At 41.3% G+C, this 20,255-nt stretch overlaps 1 protein-coding gene across 3 annotated transcripts in view; it reads right to left on the bottom strand.

Moving 5' to 3' along the window:
• COG2 (component of oligomeric golgi complex 2) overlaps positions 1-20,255 on the bottom strand; it is a 456,761-nt gene that overhangs the window by 115,044 nt on the left and 321,462 nt on the right. For all 3 annotated transcript variants that reach the window (XM_073627553.1, XM_073627554.1, XM_073627555.1), the window contains 2 exons: positions 14,762-14,913; positions 5,292-5,489 (listed from right to left, as the gene is read on the bottom strand). In XM_073627553.1, coding sequence (XP_073483654.1) covers positions 5,292-5,489; positions 14,762-14,913 — 350 coding nt within the window. The remainder of the gene's footprint in view (positions 1-5,291; positions 5,490-14,761; positions 14,914-20,255) is intronic.

Genomic DNA, 20,255 nt, shown 5'->3' with positions numbered 1-20,255 from the left:
TGTTGCTCTTCTCCGGACTCTCTCCAGTTCCAGCACATCCTTGCTGAGGACTGGTGCCCAGAACTGGACTGTTAAGACAAAATTATAGGGACAGGTATTAGGCCCAAAACATAGTCCTTTACTAAAGAAGGAATATTCTGAACTGGTCAGGGTATGTTAAGATTATACATTTTCATGATATTAGTTTCCAGACTGAGTATTATATGGTTTAGAGTAAGGTACTGATAAATAAGGTTACCAAAAGGATTTGGTGATTGACACCTATAACACATACAGTGCCTTGAAAAAAAAAAAAAAAAAAGTATTCATACCCCTTGAAATTTTCCACATTTTGCCATGTTACAACCAAAAATGTAAATGTATTTTATTGGGATTGTATGTGATAGACCAACACAAAGTGGCACATAATTGTGAAGGGGAAGGAAAACGATAAATGTTTTTCAAATTTTTTTACAAATAAATGTGAAAAGTGTAGCATGCATTTGTATTCAGCCCCCCTGAGTTAATACTTTGCTGAACCACCTTTCGCTGCAATTACAGCTGCAAGTCTTTTTGAGGATGTATCTACAGGTTTGTACATCCAGAGAGTGAAATTTTTGCCCCTTTTTCTTTGTAAAATAGCTCAAGCTCTGTCAGATTGAATGCAGATCGTCTGTACAGCAATTTTCAAGTCTCGCCAGAGATTCTCAATTGGATTTAGGTCTGGACTTTGACTGGGCCATTCTAACACATTAATAGGCTTTGATCTAAACCGTTCAATTGTAGCCCTGGCTGTAGGTTTAGGGTCGTTGTCCTGCTGGAAGGTGAACCTCCGCGCCCCAGACTCAAGTCTTTTGCAGACTAACAGGTTCTCTTCTAAGATTGCCCTGTATTTCGCTCCATCCATATTCACATCAACTCTGACCAGCTTCCCTGTCCCTGCTGAAGAAAAGCATCCCCACAACATGATGCTGCCACCATGTTTCACGGTGGGGATGGTGTGTTCAGGGTGATGTGCAGTGTTAGTTTTCTGCCACATATAGCGTTTTGCTTTTAGGCCAAAAAGTTAAATTTTGGTCTCATCTGACCAGAACACCTTCTTCCACGTTTGCTGTGTCCCCCACATGGCTTCTTGCAAACTGCAAACAAGATTTATGGCTTTCTTGACACTCTTCCATAAAGGCCAGATTTGTGGAGTGCATGACTAATAATTGTCCTGTGGACAGATTCTCCCCCGAGCTTTGGATCTCTGCAGCTCCGCCAGAGTTACCATGGGCCTCTTTGCTGCTTCTCCGATTACTGCTCTCCTTGCCCGGCCTGTTAGTTTAGGTGGACGGCCATGACTTAGTAGGTTTTCAGTTGTGCCAAACTCTTTCCTTTTTTGGACGATGGATTGAACAGTGCTCAGTGAGGTGTTCAAAGCTTGGAATATTGTTTTACAACCTAACCCTGCTTTAAACTTCTCCACAACTTTATCCTTGACCCGTCTGGTGTGTTCCTTGGCTTTCATGATGCTTTTTATTCACTAAGGTTCTCTAACAATCCTCTGAGGGCTTCACAGAACAGCTGTATTTATACGGAGATTAACTGAAACACAGGTGGACTCTATTTACTAATTAGGTGACTTCTGAAGTCAATTGGTTCCACTAGATTTTAGTTAGGGGTATCAGAGTAATGAGGGCTGAATACAAATGCACGCCATACTTTTTAGATATATTTGTAAAAAAAATTAAAAAACATTTATAATTTTCCTTCCACTTCACAATTATGCACCTCTTTGTGTTGGTCTATCACATATAATCCCAATTAAATACATTTACGTTTTTGGTTGTAACATGACAAAATGTGGAAAATTTCAAGGGGTATGAATACTTTTTCAAAGTACTGTCCCTCTCTAATGAGCAGGTTATCAAAAACGATCGATCTATCCAAAAGGTTATTCAGAAAAATTGGCAAATTTTACTCTTAGATGTATAATTAGGTCCCACATTACTCAAGACTCCTGAGGTTTATTTCAGGAAGGCCCGGAGACTTAAAAAATGGTTGCTGGGAAACCGGAACACAAAAACTGATATACAGGGATATTTTGATAACATAGTATGTGTCTTCAAATATAAAAAATTGGGTTGTTTGACATGCCAATTTATCATGGTCAGTCTACTTTTTGTGATCCTAATAGCAGTGTCTTTTTCTATCAGACAATGTATCACATGTTCAAAGCGAACACGCTGTGTATTGGCTTGCAATGCCCATGTAAATTATTATATGTAGGATGCACGAAACACACCCTGTGGAAAAGAGTGCGGGAATACCGTAGGTTCATCAAAGAAGTGTCCTCTAAACATAACGTCCCAACATTTACAGTAACACAATAACAACATTCAGGTCATAGTTACATAGTAAGGTTGAATAAAGACACCGGTCCATCCAGTTCAACCTGAGTGACTGTGGGTGTGTGTCTACAATTATCCCTATTTATTTAAGGTACCCATATAGTGCTGTCAATTTACGCAGCACTCCACACACACATTGCACACTCACGTTGGTCCCTACCCTCAAGAAGCCCACAATCCAAGGTCCCCAACTCACATTCATATACTAGGGCCAATTTTGGACAGAAGCCAATTGACCTACCAGCATGTCTTTGGAGTGTGGGAGGAAACCGGAGTACCCGGAGGAAACCCACGCAGGCACAGGGAGAACATGCAAACTCCAGGCAGGTAGTGTCGTGGTTGGGATACGAACCAGCAACCCTTTTTACTGCTAGGTGAGAGTGCTACCCACTACACTACTGTGCTGCCCACAAAGGTACTTAAGGTTTTTGTGGTTGAAGTAATGCCCAATCATCTTACAGAGAATGAAAAGTTTCTTAGAGCATGTTGATGTGAGAGCTTTTGGATACACATGTTAACCACTTCAATACAGGAACTTTCTCCCCCTTTCTGCCCAGACCAACTTTCAGCGCTGTCTCACTTTGAATGACAATTGCACAGTCATGCTGCTTTGTACCCAAATATATTTATAATTTTGTTCCCCACAAATAGAGCTTTCTTTTGATGGTATTTGATCATCACAGGGTTTTTTTTTTTTTGCTAAATAAAAAAAAGACCAAAAATTTTGAAAAAAAAAGTTCTTTTGTTATAAAATTTTGTAAAGAAGTATTTTTTCTCCTTCACTGATGGCCACTGCTGAGGCACTAATATGCAGCACTAATGGGCATTGATAGGCGGCACTGATAATCAGCGTAGACCCCCCCTGTCAGGAGAGCAGCCACCTGGCTCTCATCGCGTCTGTCAGACGCAAGTGGAGGAAAACCCGATAAACGGCTCTTCCTGTTTACACTGATCAGCTGTGATTGGACACAGCTGATCACGTGGTAAAGAGGCTCTTTACCCTGATCGGAGATGCAGTGCGTCAGCCTGAAGCACCACATCACCGATCGTGGGTTATCCTGATCACGTCATACGATGTCCAGTCAGGATAGCAGAACCACTTTGCGCATGTCATATTGTTATATGGCGGGCGGGAAGCGGTTAAATATGCTCAGTCTGCATGATCTAATTGAGGACTTACATGTACACATTATTACATAGTTGGTAAGGTTGAATAAGGATAACAGTCCATCCAGTTCAACCTGTGTTGGTGTGTGTGTGTGTGTGTAGAAAATCATTTCCCATATCCCTGTATATTGTTTTCACTAAGATGCACGTCCAAGAGACTTTTAAAACCAAACATACTTTCTCCCGACACCACCAATTGTGGAAGAGAGTTCCACATACTTACCGCCATGACAGTGAAAAGTCCCCTACATAGGTGGGGTACACTGTGGTGTAGTTTCCACCCCTCTCTCCTGTTCCTGTGTATTTTTGGCCTTTTTTCTCTCATTTTACAACATTAGGAACATTTATGTTCCCTCTCTGCCCCCCTTTCCCATCCCTCCTTTTCTAAAAAGAGGGTTATTACTCATGATATGGTCATGCACCTTTTCACCATGTTTATCGATTTTTATTCCTTTTATTTAGTTTTATTTCATGTTTTTATTTTTTCATGCTATATTTACAGTTTGCCATTATGCTTACGTATTTTTATATATAGATTTATTATCTCAATTTAATTTTGATGCTTTTAATACTATTACAAGCATGGACAGTTTGGAGGCACACTGGCTTCCTTTTTTAGCTTTAGCTTCTTCCCTCTCCATGTACTAGTCCTGCTTTATTTTAACGTTTATGTCTTCATCTTTAGATTTGCTGTCCATTAAAAAGTGCATTATCCTCGAGGCTCGATAGGTTTTCCTTTCCCTTCCGGTGGATCGACTCGGTAAACCAGTGGGGACCTCACGTCCAGGTGACACAGTTTCTGGTGAGGTTTGTTCCGGTCTTCCAGGTATACGTACCCTTGGGACTGGCTTTTTACATCTTTCTGCTAGCTTAAGGTCTTTTCACTATTTCCCAGTGCTTACTGGTAGGTCTGCTCATCCCATCATTCCTCTTACTCGAGTGGCCACGCGGACTGCGTAATGAAGAGTTCACCGTTCAACACCGCACTGCAGTACTGCCAAATTTGTGTGCATAGTTTATGTGGTTCCTGACTGAAGTAGACATTGTTTTATGGCATTCTGTAATTATTAAAGTGGACATTAGTGTCATCTTTGAGTGGTTCTGTGTGTACCCACAAACTTTTTCCACAGAATACACATTGCTCTTGTAGGGGGATAGTTGCCATCTTTCCACATATTCATGTGCTTTTTTTCATGCTTTGGATTTTTCTATAGTTATACCTTTACATGCAAAATAATATTTAATACAGGATTTTTTAATTTTTTTTGTTTAGCAACCACTGTAACCCCTTTGCGCTGACAGCCTCCTGGCTCTTTAAGAGTTCTAAAAGCCAGGAGGTGGGCATTCCGGTCATGTGACCACTGATTGGCTGTCACAATGGTCACATGATCGGAAAGCTACTGATCGCGAGTATGCATCGGCAGTTGCCAGCTACTGTGATGGGAGTGTGCAGGGAGAGCGCTCTCAGAACACTAAGTTGTTTTAACAGGGCCGCATATATGCCACCACCTGGTGTTAAGGCTCACCTGCCGAGTGGCCGCATATATGCATACAGCCAGCGCCAAGAGGTTAAGAACCTACATGAAAATGTGATCACAGAATATACAACATATATTAATTAAATTATGCTATTTTTATGTGCGTACCATCAAACCAAGAGTATCCCTGATAACATTTCCCCAATTATAACCACATGCATATACTAATGTATAGTAAATTCAAAAACACTGAAAATTCCAGACTGTTGCCTACCTGATCTATGATTTTATCCACATCTGCAACAAGCAGAATTAACTGGTGTGTTGATAATGTGGAGGACTGGGTCTCCGGAGGTGATGTAGCGGCTTGTTCTTCAGAAACCACGCATGCAGGAGCTGTATCTTTGTTAGTATTTTGTGTAAAACCTTTACTCTCAGGCATATTGCATTCTGAAGTGACACGGGATGCCACCTGTCAAATGATCAGAGTACACAGGAAGAAAAAAAAAAAATTAGCTTGTGAAAAATGAAGAAAAAGAAAAAAAAATGGTCTGGCGGCAAAGTTAATGAGTTTTGAATAAATTATTTAGCATGCTTAGAATAGATGTAAAAAACAAACAAATGTAAAAAAGATCTCTGCCGAGTTACAAAGAACGTGGAGTGAGGGAACGATTAAACATTGCTGAAAGTACTGCTTACAGCCTACTATCTGTAGATTTACACTTCTCTACTGTGCTGAGGTAACATTGATTTACACTTTGATAGACAGCAACCAATATTAAACAAATAAATACAATCTATATATATTTTTATTTGTAAGTTCAGTTTTGTTAATTTGTAAGCCTATAATAAAAGGAGGAGCTGGATTTTTCATTCAATGTAGCAGATAAAAGCTTTATTAAAATTAAAAGTCCTCTAATGAAAAGAAAAGTTCAAAATTACATATGTAGCCAAATTATAGTTGCTGTTTAGTAAACCAATGCATACTGATGACACTAAATTTGGTCTGGCTTTAATGACTCCTGGAACACACACAAACTTTTTTAAGTCTCAAAAAAAAAAACAATATTCCAAAATTTTAAAAATGACTTAAAGACTAACTCCCATTTTTTTCACCATGTTACCCTGTATTTAGGGTGCAACATGGTGCAAATGGGCACCTGTCACCCAAAACTCTACTCTTCATAGTATTTCCCCCCCTCCCGGAGCCACTGTCACTTCTGAGACCTGTAAATGAACTGCAAGCCCTGTCTGTCACCAGACACGAGTGTGGTGATCACCGCACTCGTAGTCCATTGACATTTCTGCCAACTGAAAGCTGAAAAGCCGTACCTTGGTGCAGGCAGGGAGCTGGAGGAACCTGGCATTACACCTGTAATCCATTGATCCCCGATGCAATGCTTTGCAGGCTCCCAAGAAAAAATATTGAATGCAAAATCATGAGTATTTATTAATTTTTTTCAAAACTTGACTTTGCTTTCAACCACTTTCTGTCCAGGGCAATTTTCATACACATGTTAAAAATCAGCATTTGTTTGCTAGAATTACTCAGAACCCCAAATATTTATTTTTCTGAAAACAGGGACCTAAGAGAATAAACAGAGGCCATTTATCAAAACACAAATTCAGGGAACAATACACTAAAATGAATTTGAGTGCATACAAATACAATATATCAGGAGTCTCCAAAGTACGGGCAGTGGGCCACATCCGGCCCGCTGGGACGTTTTTTCCTGGCCCGCAGCTTGAGTCGTCAGACTCACTGCATTGTCAGTTCCTGCTCAAGCTCTCTCGGGTAGCAGGAACTGTGCTGCATACTTCAGCCTGCCCAACCCGGTGCCTCACTAGTGCTAGGACCTACTGCACCTCCTGGGTCCCGCCCCTCTGTTATCATCAATGTCCTTTATGGCTGTGCTTTTGCCTACAACGTGCCTATGTAACAACCGGGCGGTGCAACAGAACAGCACTGAAGCTGGACACAGATGCAAGTGGGACATATATATGTCAGAAACAAAAAGGATCCCTCCAGGTATTTGTCCCTATGGACATAAATTAACCATCAATGTATATAACGCTCTAAACAATAGAGAAAGAGGGGAGGAATGAAGTGGGAGCTCTCGGTAAGAACAGAATAGAAAACTCAAAATAAAAAATCTGTATGATCTCTACCAACACCAAACATGTGCCTATAAACACAGCCCACTGTACATATTAAACCTGCAAAAAGTTTATTGTATCGAAAGCATAGAAAAGCCAATATTAAAATCCCAAAACATTCAATCGTGACATTCATGCAGATAAAACTCCATGCCCACCATACATGTACATATAAGAATATTAGTGTACAAAACATAATAGCAGAACTGACACCCTCAAAATTGTCAATACGGAGGGATACAAGTGTATAACCATATACAAAGCTCAGTGCTTGGCTACAACCCTGCAAGTGAATATAGCATTGGTCCTGAACTGGTAAAAACCTGGGATCCTGGGAATAAGCATGCAAATAGCACTAGTCCTTAGTGTTATCCAATGAAATGTTAGGGGGTAGCTGAAAAAGCACGAAATAAAAAATAGCGGTCCAGAGGAGATATGTTGATCAGGGTTGCGTTCACAATGATCTGCATGTCATAGATCGCCATGAAACCGTTAAGGCTGTAATAGAACCATGTTCTGAAATCACCTCCCTCACACTGTACTGAAGATCACAATAGAGTAAACAAAACTTGCGTGCAAGCTATCAATCCCGGTCCCTCATGGGCCATTTGTAATCCAAGGGGTATAGTCTCAAACAAATGTGCAGCTCCAAGGATAAGTGTGATGAATGACACTTATCGTTTACTTCGAAGCATCGGTGTCATCGGTACACGTAGAATGCCAGTTCCTTGCATGGTCTGCCAAGCCAACAGCAATGAAGAAGTGTCCTCCGGTCACAAGGGCAAGGTAGCCAGGAAGATAGCCTAACCGGTTTACGACGGCTGCTTCAGGGGCTCAGGGGAGTGCAAACCACGAATGTAACTGCTGGTGCTGTTTGGGGGGGGGGGGTTCACTGATGGGGACACAAATGTGCGGCGGGGGCTCTTTTGAGGGACACAAATGTGAAAGGGGGCTCTAAAGGGGGACACAGTTGTGCCGGGGTCTCTGATGGGGACACAAGTATGGAAGGGGGCTCTAAGAGGGACATTAATATGCAGGGGGTTCTGATTTGGACATACAGTATCTCACAAAAGTGAGTACATCCCTCACATTTTTGTAAATATTTTATTATATCTTTTTCATGTGACAACACTGAAGAAATTACACTTTGCTACAATGTAAATTAGTGAGTGCACAGCTTGTATAACAGGGTAAAATTGCTGTCCCTTCAAAATAACTCACACAGCCATCAATGTCTAAACCGCTGGCAACAAAAGTGAGTACACCCATAAGTGAAAATGTCCAAATTGGGCCCAAAGTGTCAATATTTAGTGTGACCACCATTATTTCCCAGCACTGCCTTAACCCTCTTGGGCATGGAGTTCACCAGAGCTTCAGAAGTTGCCACTGGAGTCCTCTTCCACTCCTCCATGACGACATCACTGAGCTGGTGGCTGGTAGAGACTTTGCGCTCCTTCACCTTCCGTTTGAGCATGCCCCACAGATGCTCAATAGGGTTTAGGTCTTGAGACATGCTTGGCCAGTCCATCATCTTTACCCTCTGCTTCTTTAGCAAGGCAGTGGCTGTCTTGGAAGTGTGTTTGGGGTTGTTATGTTGGAATACTACTGCCCAATCACTGAAGGGGGGGGGGGGCTCATGCTCTGCTTCAGTATGTCAAAGTACATGTTGGCATTCATGGTTCCCTCAATGAACTGTAGCTCCCCTGTGCCAGTAGCACTCATGCAGCCCCAGACCATGACACTCCCACCACCATGCTTGACTGTAGGCAAGACACATTTGTCTTTGTACTCTTCACCTGGTTGCCGCCACACACGCTTGACACCATCTGAAACAAATAAGTTTATCTTGGTCTCATCAGACCACAGGACATGGTTCCAGTAATCCATGTCCTTAGTCTGCTTGTATTCCACAAACTGTTTACGGGCTTTCTTGTGCATCATCTTTAAAAGAAGCTTACTTCTGGGACGACAGCCATGCAGACCAATTTGATGCAGTGTGTGGCGTATGGTCTGAGCACTGACAGGCTACACCCCCCCCCCACCCCTTCGACCTCTGCAGCAATGCTGGCAGCACTCATACGTCTATTTCCCAAAGACAAACCTCTGGATATGATGCTGAGCATATGCACTCAACTTCTTTGGTCGACCATGACGAGGCCTGTTCTGAATGGAACCTGTCTGTATGGTCTGGCTGTATGGTATTGGCCACTGTGCTGCAGCTCAGTTTCAGGATCTTGGCAATCTTCTTATAGCTTAGGCCATCTTTATGTAGAACACCAATTCTTTTTTTCAGATCCTCAAAGTTCTTTGCCATGAGGTGCCATGTTGAACTTCCAGTGACCAGTATGAGAGAGTGAGAGCGATAACACAAAATTTAACACACCTGGTTCCCATTCACACCTGAGACCTTGTAAAACCAACAAGTTACATGACACCGGGGACACACATGCAGGGGGGGCTCCGATGGGGACACACATGCAGGGGGGGGCTCCGATGGGGACACATACATGCAGGGGGGGCTCCGATGGGGACACACAAATGCAGGGGGGGCTCCGATGGGGACACACAAATGCAGGGGGGGCTCAGATGGGGACACATACATGCAGGGGGGGCTCAGATGGGGACACAAATATGCAGGCAGCCTCAGATGGGGACACAAATATGGAAGGGGGCTCCAATGGGGACACAAATATGCAGGGGGCTCCAATGGGGACACAAATATGCAGGGGACTCCAATGGGGACCAATAAGCAGGGGGCTCTTATTGGGGCACAAATTTGCAGGGGGGCTCCGATGGGGACACAAATATGCAGGGGGTTCCTATTGGGGCACAAATTTGCAGGGGGGGCTCCGATGGGGACACAAATATGCAGGGAGGTCTGATGGGGATCAAAATGTATGAGGTGTGCGTGTGTGACTGAAACACAGATTCTGCTGCAGATTCATTAAGACCCCTTTCACACTTAAGGCGCTTTTCAGGCCTTTTAGCACAAAAAATTGTGCTCTAAAGCACCTGAAAAGCGCCTCGCAAGGCTCCACAGTGCGAAAGCCCGAATGCTTTCACATTGGGGTGGTGCACTTGCAGGACGGGAAAAGTCCTGAAAGCAGCATCTTTGGGGAGGTTTGGGAGCAGTGTACACACTGCTTCCAAAACGCCCTGCCCATTGAAATGAATAGGCAGTGCTGCCGAATCACCTACAAAGCGATCCAACCCCACTAGTGGGGGTTAAAAGCACCACGCTAGCGCCAGAAAAAAGTGCAGCTAAAATGATGGTAAAGCTCCTCTAAAACTAACGGCTCTAACGTGGTGAGGCCCCAGTGTGAAAGTGGTCTTAAAAAATAACTATAAATCTTTTTTTTCGGCCCACGAATATGTGAAAAAATGCACAATGTAACATAGTAGGTAAGGCTGAAAAAAAGACAATAGTCCATTCAGTTCAACCTGGGTTCCCATATCCCTGTATGTTGTGTTTAAGACATACAGACAAGAGTCTTTTAAAAATGTCCATACTTCCCGCAGCCACCACCAATTGTGGGAGAGAGTTCCGCATCCTTATTGCCCTGACAGTGAAGAACCCCCTGCGCAGTTTAAGGTTAAACCGCTTCTCCTCCAGTCTCAATGTGTGGCCCCGTGTCCTCATACACTCCCTGGGACTAAATAGTTTTTTTCTTATACTGGGATCCCCACTGAGGTATTTGTAGATCGCTATCATGTCCCCCCTCAAGCGTTGCATCGTAATTGAGGTCCTCTAGTCCTCTTATTAATTTTGTTGCCCTTCTTTGGACTCTCTCCAGTTCTAGCACATCCCTTTTGAGGGCCCGTGACCAGAACTGGACAGAATACTCCAGAGGTGGCCTAACCAGGGCTTTATAAAGTGTCAGAATTATAGTTTTATCCCTGGAGTATATCCTTTTTTTATGCATGCTAATATTCTGCCTGCTTTGGTAGCTGCAGCTTGACATTGCATGCCATTACCCACTCATCTAGTAGGACCCCTAGATCCATCCTTGATTCTACCAGAGGTTTTCCACCTAGTGAATAATTTGCATTTATGTTTTCTGCCCCCAAGTGCATTACTTTACATTTCTCCACATTAAACCTCATTTGCCATTTGTCTGCCCACTCCATTATTTTATTCAGGTCATTCTGTAAAATGTCCTGATGTGAGTTAATTGCTCTACTTATTTTTGTGTCATCTGCAAAAAACTGAGATTGAGCTATTTATCCTGTTCTCTATATCATTTATAAATAATTTGCATAGAATTGGTCCTAACACAGAACCTTGGGGTACTCCACTCACCACTCGAGACCAGTCTGAGTACATGTTATTAATCACCACCCTTTGGGCAGGTCCCTGTAACCAGTTTTTAACCAAAGCACAAACCTTATGGTCCATGCCTGCAGATCTCAACTTGTATATTAAGCATTTATGGGGGACTCTATCAAACACTTTTGCAAAATCCAGATACACAGATCTCCTTCTATCAAGATGGCAGCTCACTTCCTTGTAGAATGTAAGCAGATTGGTCTGGCAGGAACGACCTTTCGTAAACCCATGCTGATTACTGCTAATGATATTCTTTTCCTCTGTAAATCTTTGGCTATAGTCCCTAATCATCCCCTCTATTTTACCCACTATTGATGTTAAGCTGACTGGCCTATAATTCCCAGGAATATGTCTCTGCCCTTTTTTTAAATATTGGTACCACATTGGTTTTTCTCCAATCAGCTGGTACCAATTGTGTCATTATCCTGTCCACAAAGATTAGGAGCAATGGCCTGGCTATAACCTAACTGAGCTCTCTGAGGACTCTCGGGTGTAAGCCATCTGGTCCAGGCGATTTGTGTTAAGTTTATAAAGTCTTTCCCTGACTCCTGCCTCAATTAGCCACGAGGGAATGTCCTGTGTTGTGCCATTAAAAGTATAGTCGCAGTTGGTAAACCCTTGTTTTTCCTGCAGAAAAAACTGAGAAAAAGAAGGTATTTAGTACAGTTGCCTTTGTGTCATCTGTAACCATCCTTCCATCCTCGTCTATTATGTGTGTAATGTGTTCTGATTTTGCCTTTTTACTGTTAATATATCTAAAAAATGTCTTTGGGTTCCTTTTACTTTCTTTTGCTATGTTGCCCTCGAAGTGAAAAGTTTGGAGACCCCTGCAATATACCACATAATCACCATATTTTTTGGTAACATATAAAAGAGGATAATGCATATACGGTGTGTATATTATAAAAATGTCAAACATGTAAAGACTAAAAACTGGCGCCCGTCAAGACACAAAACTGTGCATGCCAGTGATGGTACTTAAAATATAAATAAAGGCAAAATTAGTTTGGGATAGAGTGAATGATTAGAACACCTGTTTTTATCACGGTCTGTGCGCCCCTGTTAGGGCGATTCACCCTCTAAGTTATATTTGTATTTGTCCTTGTCATGTCCGGTTGACACCAGAACAGGTATAGAGTGGAATCTTCCAATAAGGAAACTAAGTTGTGGGGACACCCCAGGTTTCCCTGACTTTGAGGGATTTCCTCTCACTTCCTGTTTTGGGTATTAAACAGGATGTTAAGGGAAATCTCCCCATTTGGACACAGATGGCAAAAAAACAAAAAACTGACAGTGGTTATAATCCTTCCATACTCTAGCCAAAGTATAAAAAAGAAGTTTTGCTTTTAGTTCTACTTTAACATTTTTCATAGGTGACATGTTAAAAGCCTTTACAGGTTATTAGTTTAGAGTTAACCATGAATTATGGCCCTAGAATTATTGCTCTGACCCTGACATTTGCAGCAATATATCACGTGTGTTGCAATTGCTGTTTGTATACATGTGCAGAGCTTGGGGCTAAGGCATGTGTTTGCATTTCAGTGTATGCGTGGTGGGGGGTGCTTTAAAAAAAAAATTGTTATTATTGTATCAAATTATTTTACATTTGACTTCATTGCTATCACAAGTGGGCTAACAATCTTAACTTTGGGCTAGTGACAGGTATTCTTAGACCCCAAATGCCTCCCCTGCCCTCAAATGCAGCTAAGCAAGCACAAATCACGTTTAATAAGCTGCTTTCCCCGGCTGTAGCAACCAGAATATGACCGCTTTAAAAACGGAACTAATGAAATCATCATCCCTTCTAGGTTCATTAGTTACAGAGGAGATAGGGGAATGGATGTCCTTTTTTGTTTTCTGCAGCTTGCTATCCCAGCTGTTTACAGCAGGCCCAGGCCTCTCTGAAAAAAACGGGAGATCAGTCACCCATATCACTTTTACTGACCAGCCAATCACTGGTTGTAAAAAATGATAAAACGCTTAGGGCAACTGCTGCAGCCATGAGCTTGCTAGAACCACTTAAATTCAGGATGTTTTTATATGTTCAGTGGACAGCAAGTAAAGAATACATCCAGCACTGGACCATGGCGGCACCACAGTGGCATTTATGCCATGCCACCACAAATCTGTATACAGCTGGTATACACAATCATGCTCCCCCCAGCACTGTGGCAAACCAGTTGCCCACAGTTACTAGTCAATATTTACATTGTGAGCTGGTAATTACAGGCAGTCCTGGGCACCAGACGGCCATGGAAATGACCCTAAACTTGCAGCCTCTAAAACTGCATTTGATGCAAGAATTGCTAAGCCAGCTGCAAGTAATTTTCTTCTGAATTAAAAAGTCCATGGCAGTAAAAAGGTTAAAGTTCAATTGAATTAAAATTTAAATATAGATACATTGCAAGTGGATCAAAACAGTGCAGCCTTATATTTTGTTTTCTTTAGAAAGCAGCCACTGCTTAAGTAAAAGAAAAAAAATCCCTGCCAACGTGAACTTGAAGGGTGAGGTCACACACTCCACTAGTCCATACAGGTCAAAACAACTTGATTTGTCCAGCAGCAACTACCATCCATGAACTCCTCTCTAATGACTTTAATCACCTACTGGGGCTTAATCATTGAACTGGGCATTAATGTGCGTTTGATCCATTTTTCATCACTTTCAGTCTATTACCACTATTATTTCTCTATTTCAACTTGTTATCATGCAATGTGAAATTGGTGTAAAAAGTAGGAGATGCACTGAAATTTCAGGAGCCAAAACATATCGAGTGAAAATGGTGTTATCGGTATTTTGCCAATAAGAGAAAAAGGTGCCAATAATGGCGCTGAAAACGCATAAGATTTTGAGCGATTTTACTGTGCTTATGGTGGGTTTTTCATAGGTCATGTGAATCAAAAAACGCATAAAAAATGCAACCCGGGTGCATTATTGATACATTCTTGCTGTGTTTTCAATGCATTTCAACAGGCAGGTGTGTTTTTGGTGCGGTTTTATGAACTGACCAAAAATGCAGCAAGCAAGATTTTTAACATCACAACAGAAGCGCAATGGACCAGTGTGAAGACATACATAGAATTTAAAGAGACATTTTTCTTGAGCTTTTCTACCGCTAAAGGTGCCAATAATGGCTGACAGAAAATTTGTATTCCTCTAAATTCATGATATTAATTAAAAAGTTGAATACAAATATATATTATATATATGTAGATATTTGTAGCATTCAAAACACAAACATGTTTATTGAATTCATTACCTCTTTAATGAAAATACAATAACGTGAAAGAAGCTGGAGGGTCAGTTTCCAGAAACGGTGAGCAAGTAAAGGTAGAAAGATTTGATCAGACCAGCATGTTGTCAGACATGTCCACAGGCCACTGGAAGCTTGAAGGCAAAATGAATGTCCATCTGTGAAATTAGAACATACATGCATAAAGGAGTTTAACAATTATTTTATAAAAGTTGTGAGCATATGTTTGAGACACTTATTACAGGTATAATTATGCAGGCACCATAAATATCGTATCTCCATCAGGGGGATAAAAATACGATATTGATGAAGCAACAATATTTCCCTTGTATTGACACGCGTAGGGGAGGGGACTGGACGGCGCAAGAGACAGCTGGTCTACCTTATGGAGTAGGAGCACACAATGTCATCTACGGCTTGGCGCTATTAAGGCATGCTATAGAGCGGTGCACTAACGCACCAGACCCATGTGAGTACCCTATAAATAGGGCTTTGTTTGCAGTAAATAAAATCTTTTAAAACTGTATCACACTATGGAGTTTCTTTTTGATACATTTATGTGAGGAGGCTACATCTTTGAGCAGTGTTTGGACCTTGCAACCTGACCTGGAATCCGTTTTGATGATTCAAAAGCGTGTATTGACCAAGCTTAAATGCAAGGTCACATGCTCTGGGGTGAGCGGCCATTACCTTGGGGTGGGGAGCACTTGAGTGTAATCACTGCTTCAGATTGCTATATTCACAGTAACCTATCACGTTTATTATTGCTGTATTACGGACACTGAAAACTGCTCCTGGGTGGTCAGAGTATCACAAACTTATACGCACTTGAGCACTTTATGGATCACTTTTGTATCGATATTTATAATTTAAGAAATATTTGTACATTCACACTATGTGATGTTGAAAGCTGAATGACTACTACTAGTCGCTTATATATTATTATATTCTTGGATTTGATTTATAGGCACATCACTTTAATTGACAAGTTTGTTTTTTAGGTTTTTGCTGCAGGTTCAACAGATCATTAAAGAGGAAGTAAACTTCTCCCACTCTGATGATTCCTTTCATTTAGTCCATTATAATAAGTAATTATCAAACTATAGCCACTGTAATCCAGCACAAATCGCATATTACTTACTGTTTAAGGAAACTTTAAAAAACTTGTTTCCAGGGGTAAGGCAGCGCCATCTTAAGTATTGTTTTTCTGACTCCACAGTAGAGTATTTCCGCCCTTACATTGAGCACTTCCTGTACTGTTAACCAAGCCTCCTTCTCAATCCAACGTTTCTATGGCAACCCTGCTTCACTGCTCATAGCTGACTTGTTTTATTTCATAGTATTTACTTGTACCGATTATCTAGTGTTTGCCTGTGTCAGTCTTATCAGCTTCAGCTGATAAGGCTGCAGTAATGCTGTCCGATGTCCAAGTTTACACTCCATGTGATGTCACATGGTCACATGGGGTGTAGTAGGAAGCTCTGAGTGAATATGCAGTCTCGTGGGATTTCAGTTTTGTGTCGTAGGAAGATCTGATAATAGACAGACAAGTACACAGAGTGTGCTGTAAATCAGGGGAGATGTGGGCATGCTCAGTGAAGTCATTCTAAAGAACAAAAAGGATTACAATACTAAGCAAGTAAGGAGATATCTACAAGCAGTGTTCATAGAGTATTTTATGCTGATTTACATGGGAAAAAGTTGTCGGGGAGAGTTTACAACCACTTTAAGGGAATATCGCAGCACATGATTTATCTGTGATTCTTACACGTTAGTATGGGGCGTAATTAGTGCTAGCAGCTGTCATTATATTATTATAAGATAGGGGAACTTTGACTTGATAGCTCGCAAGACCTTTGCTATAAGGTTAATAACATAACCTATATCAGTGTTTCTCAACTGCAGTCCTCAAGGCGCCCAAACAGGTCATGTTTTCAGGCTTCCCTTTATTTTGCACAGGTGATCTGATCAGTTTCACTGCCTTAGTAATTACCACAGCTGTTTCATCTGAGGGAAATCCTGAAAACATGACATGTTGGGGTGCCTTGAGGACTGGAGTTGCGAAACACTGACCTATATTACAAAATGTTCAGTTTTACTCAAATTAGTTGATGCAAAAATGAATATCCCTCCCAACAAAAACTACTACAGTACATCTAGTATTTTGTATGACCTTCATGATTTGTAAGGACAGCACCAAGTCTTCTAGTCATGGAATAAACAAGTTGGCAACATATTGCAACATCTATCTTTATCCATATCTCAAGAAAGACCTCTTTTAGTGCCTGGATGCTGGATGGAGAGTGATGCTCAACTTGTCTCTTCAGAATTCCCCATTGGTGTTCGATTGGGTTCAGATCAGGAGACATACTTGGCCGCTGAATCACTTTCACCCTGTTCTTCAGAAATACAACAGTGGCCTTAGATGTGCGTTTTGAAACATTGTCATGCTGGAAAAGTGCACGATGACCAAGGACACGGAGTGATGGTAGCATTGTCTCCTTCAATATAGAGCAGTACATCTGTGAATTCATGATACAATCAATGGAATGCAGCTCCCTGACACCAGCAGCACTTATGCAGCCCCACAAAAAAGGACAATGCCATCATCATGTTTCACTGTAGGCACCATGCATTTTTCTTTGTACTTCTCATCCTTGCGACGCCATACAGTTTTGAAGACATCTGTTCCAATAACATTTATCTTGGTCTCAGAGTACAGAGTCCCAGTAGTCATATTCTTTTTCAGCATGGACCCTGGCTGGGCAGACTTTTTTGTGCAAAGGCTTTAGGAGAAGCTTCTTAGTAGACGACACCCATGCATGCCATTCCTCTGCACGCCATATTGTGTCACGGGAAACAATAACCCCAGTTTGGCTTTCTACTTCTTTACCATACTGCAGTGAACTTGCATGGTGCTTTTCTTCAACCCTTCTGATCAGAAGACGCTCCTGTCGAGGTGTTAACGTCCGTGGATGGCCTAGACGTCTCTGTAAGATGGCTGCAGTTCCATCTTTGTTAAATTTTTGTATCACTTTTGCTACAGTATTCTGACTGATGAATAATACTGGGTTCACACTATCTGTGGCCGCTGCTTGCAGCAGGGGGTCCGATGCCCCGTTCACAGTTTCAGGTCCGAATTTTTGCCTGAATTCGGACCAGAAACAGATCCAAAGATGCACAGGACCTTTCTGCAGGGCGCTCCGTGGCTGCCCCAGGAATGTGTGAACCAGGTCCATTGAGAGCCGGTCTCCTGTCATGCGAATTGAATGTGGGAAAACCTGTATCCAATTCGCATAAGTGTGAACCCAGCCTAAAGCTTTGCTGGTCTTCTTGTAGCCTTAACTTTTCTTGTGTAAAGAAATTATTTTCTCTTTCTCAGGCCTTGTGACATTTCTCTTCCATGTGGTGCCACTGCTGACATCATGAAATGGGAAGGGGTTTTCTTTGTTAAGTAACGCCCTTTCATAATCAACTGTCTGCTGAACACCTGTTTAATGAATAATTAGACTCAACTGTAGTTGAATTTTTGTTAATTAGGATTTTGATGTCTAAAATTTAGCTTTGCAACTAAGACTTTCATTGGGGTGAATTCAAATTTGTAACATGGTCTTGAATGAATTTGTGATGAAAAAATATTTTTTTCGTGTGTGTGCAAATTTACAAATCTTGGTTGCAATCAATGGCCCGCATTTGAGGAAGTATTTTGTAATATAGCGTCCCATAGAAAATGTTGATTCTGAAAGGAGAGTAAAGGTTTTCTGACAAATCTGTTGGGCTGTACTCATTTATGCTGAGCACTGTACACTTTAAGAAAATGGGATCAACAGTTATCTACTTACAAAAAAAAAAGCAACAAAACAAAGCAACAGCAATAATGGATCATAGCTATAATAGGTACCTGCTAACTGATATTTTATACAGTACAGACATTAGATGGCAAATTTACTTACAAATGGATTTAGAGTCCCTATTTGAGCGTGCTTGACATCTAAAACTGTACTTTTTGCATTACTCTTGGCTCTTTTACTCCTATTATGGCACATTTGTGGTTTTAGAATGTAAATTGTAAAAGGCTCATTACCATCTAATGTAAGCAATAACTTACATTAGATAAGTTAAAAAGCACCTGGATTTTTTGTGATAAAATAGATAACATTTATTATGTTAAACAAAAGCTGCAGCTCACATACGGTATGCTAAGTTTGTACTCGTGCACATCAGGCTGGCAGGGGACAGTTCCACGTAAGCCAGCATGCCATGGCCAGTGTCAGGGCTGGAGGAGAATGTAGTAGCTGTCACTCCTACAAAGGTGAGGTCCCTCTTTCTCAAGAGCTTTTCTCGGATTTTGCTGTCATTTTTTAATAAACTAATGACCCTCCACTGAGCTTCAGCAGCTGGATCGAGTACAACTTTATACTTGTTGATTCACCTACCATCCTGATTATTACCCCCTGCAGTTTATTAACCCATTTATTGTCTTCTAAAGACACAGATTGCTGAGTATTGTATGTTTTTTACTACCCTTTTTTTCATAACCTTCTAATGTAACCCTAGCAGGTGGGGTGGTAGATCCCGCAACAAGAATCCTTGTAAGCCTGGAGATGGTAGTAATTATGACCTAAGAGGCCAAGCTCACTCAGCACAATGTCTTCGTTAGCCACACCATAAAGTGAGGGACTGAAAAGCAAGATGTATGACTGCTTATTTGTGAGAACAGTGCCACTAGACAGGGAGGAGGTTGTGAAAACTCATACTGCTAACAGCAAATAGGAGAGAGCCTGCCTGTGCTGCCAAACAATTGGATGTCTCTTGTCCATTTTATTAAGAATGTAGACAAAGGGAATATTGTTGATAAGGACTGTCTCTCTTGAAGAGCTCTGTAAAAATCAAAATTTAGCTGGTTCAGCATAGACCAGCGGTATTTTAATCTGTGGGTAGCAGTCTCCACTTGACAGATGTCAATTGTTTAATTGACTTAGTTGAAGGGACGTGTTGGAAAATTTTCTTGGTCAGCGGCTTCAGCCTCTGATCAGTGTTATATGACTGAGGTGTACTAGAATACTAAATTGCTTCTTGTGGTTATACATTAACCACTTGAAGACCAGGCCTTTTCTGGCACTTTTTGTTTACATGTAACAAGGAGTATTTTTTTGCTAGAAAATTTCTTAGAACCTCCAAACATGTTTTTTAAAAGCAGAGGCCATAGAGAATAAATTGGTGGGTTTTGCATTTCTGTGTGTCACATGGTATTTGAGCAGAAGTTTTTCAAATACACTTTTTTTAAGCAGATTTTTTTTTTTTTTAAATACACTTTAATTTTAATGCAAAAAAAAAAAACCCCACAACAATACATAAACCAATTTGTTGGTAAGATATAAAAGATGATGTTACGCCAAGTATTTTGATGGCAAACATGTCACGCTTTAAAATTTTACTATCCATAAGCGACACTTTAAAAGCCCTTACAGGTTTTCACTTTAGATTTACAGGAGGTCTG

This window comes from Aquarana catesbeiana, linkage group LG04, assembly GCF_042186555.1.
Source record: "Aquarana catesbeiana isolate 2022-GZ linkage group LG04, ASM4218655v1, whole genome shotgun sequence".
NCBI classification, from domain to species: domain Eukaryota; kingdom Metazoa; phylum Chordata; class Amphibia; order Anura; family Ranidae; genus Aquarana; species Aquarana catesbeiana.
This window is presented reverse-complemented; position numbering and strand designations above follow the sequence as displayed.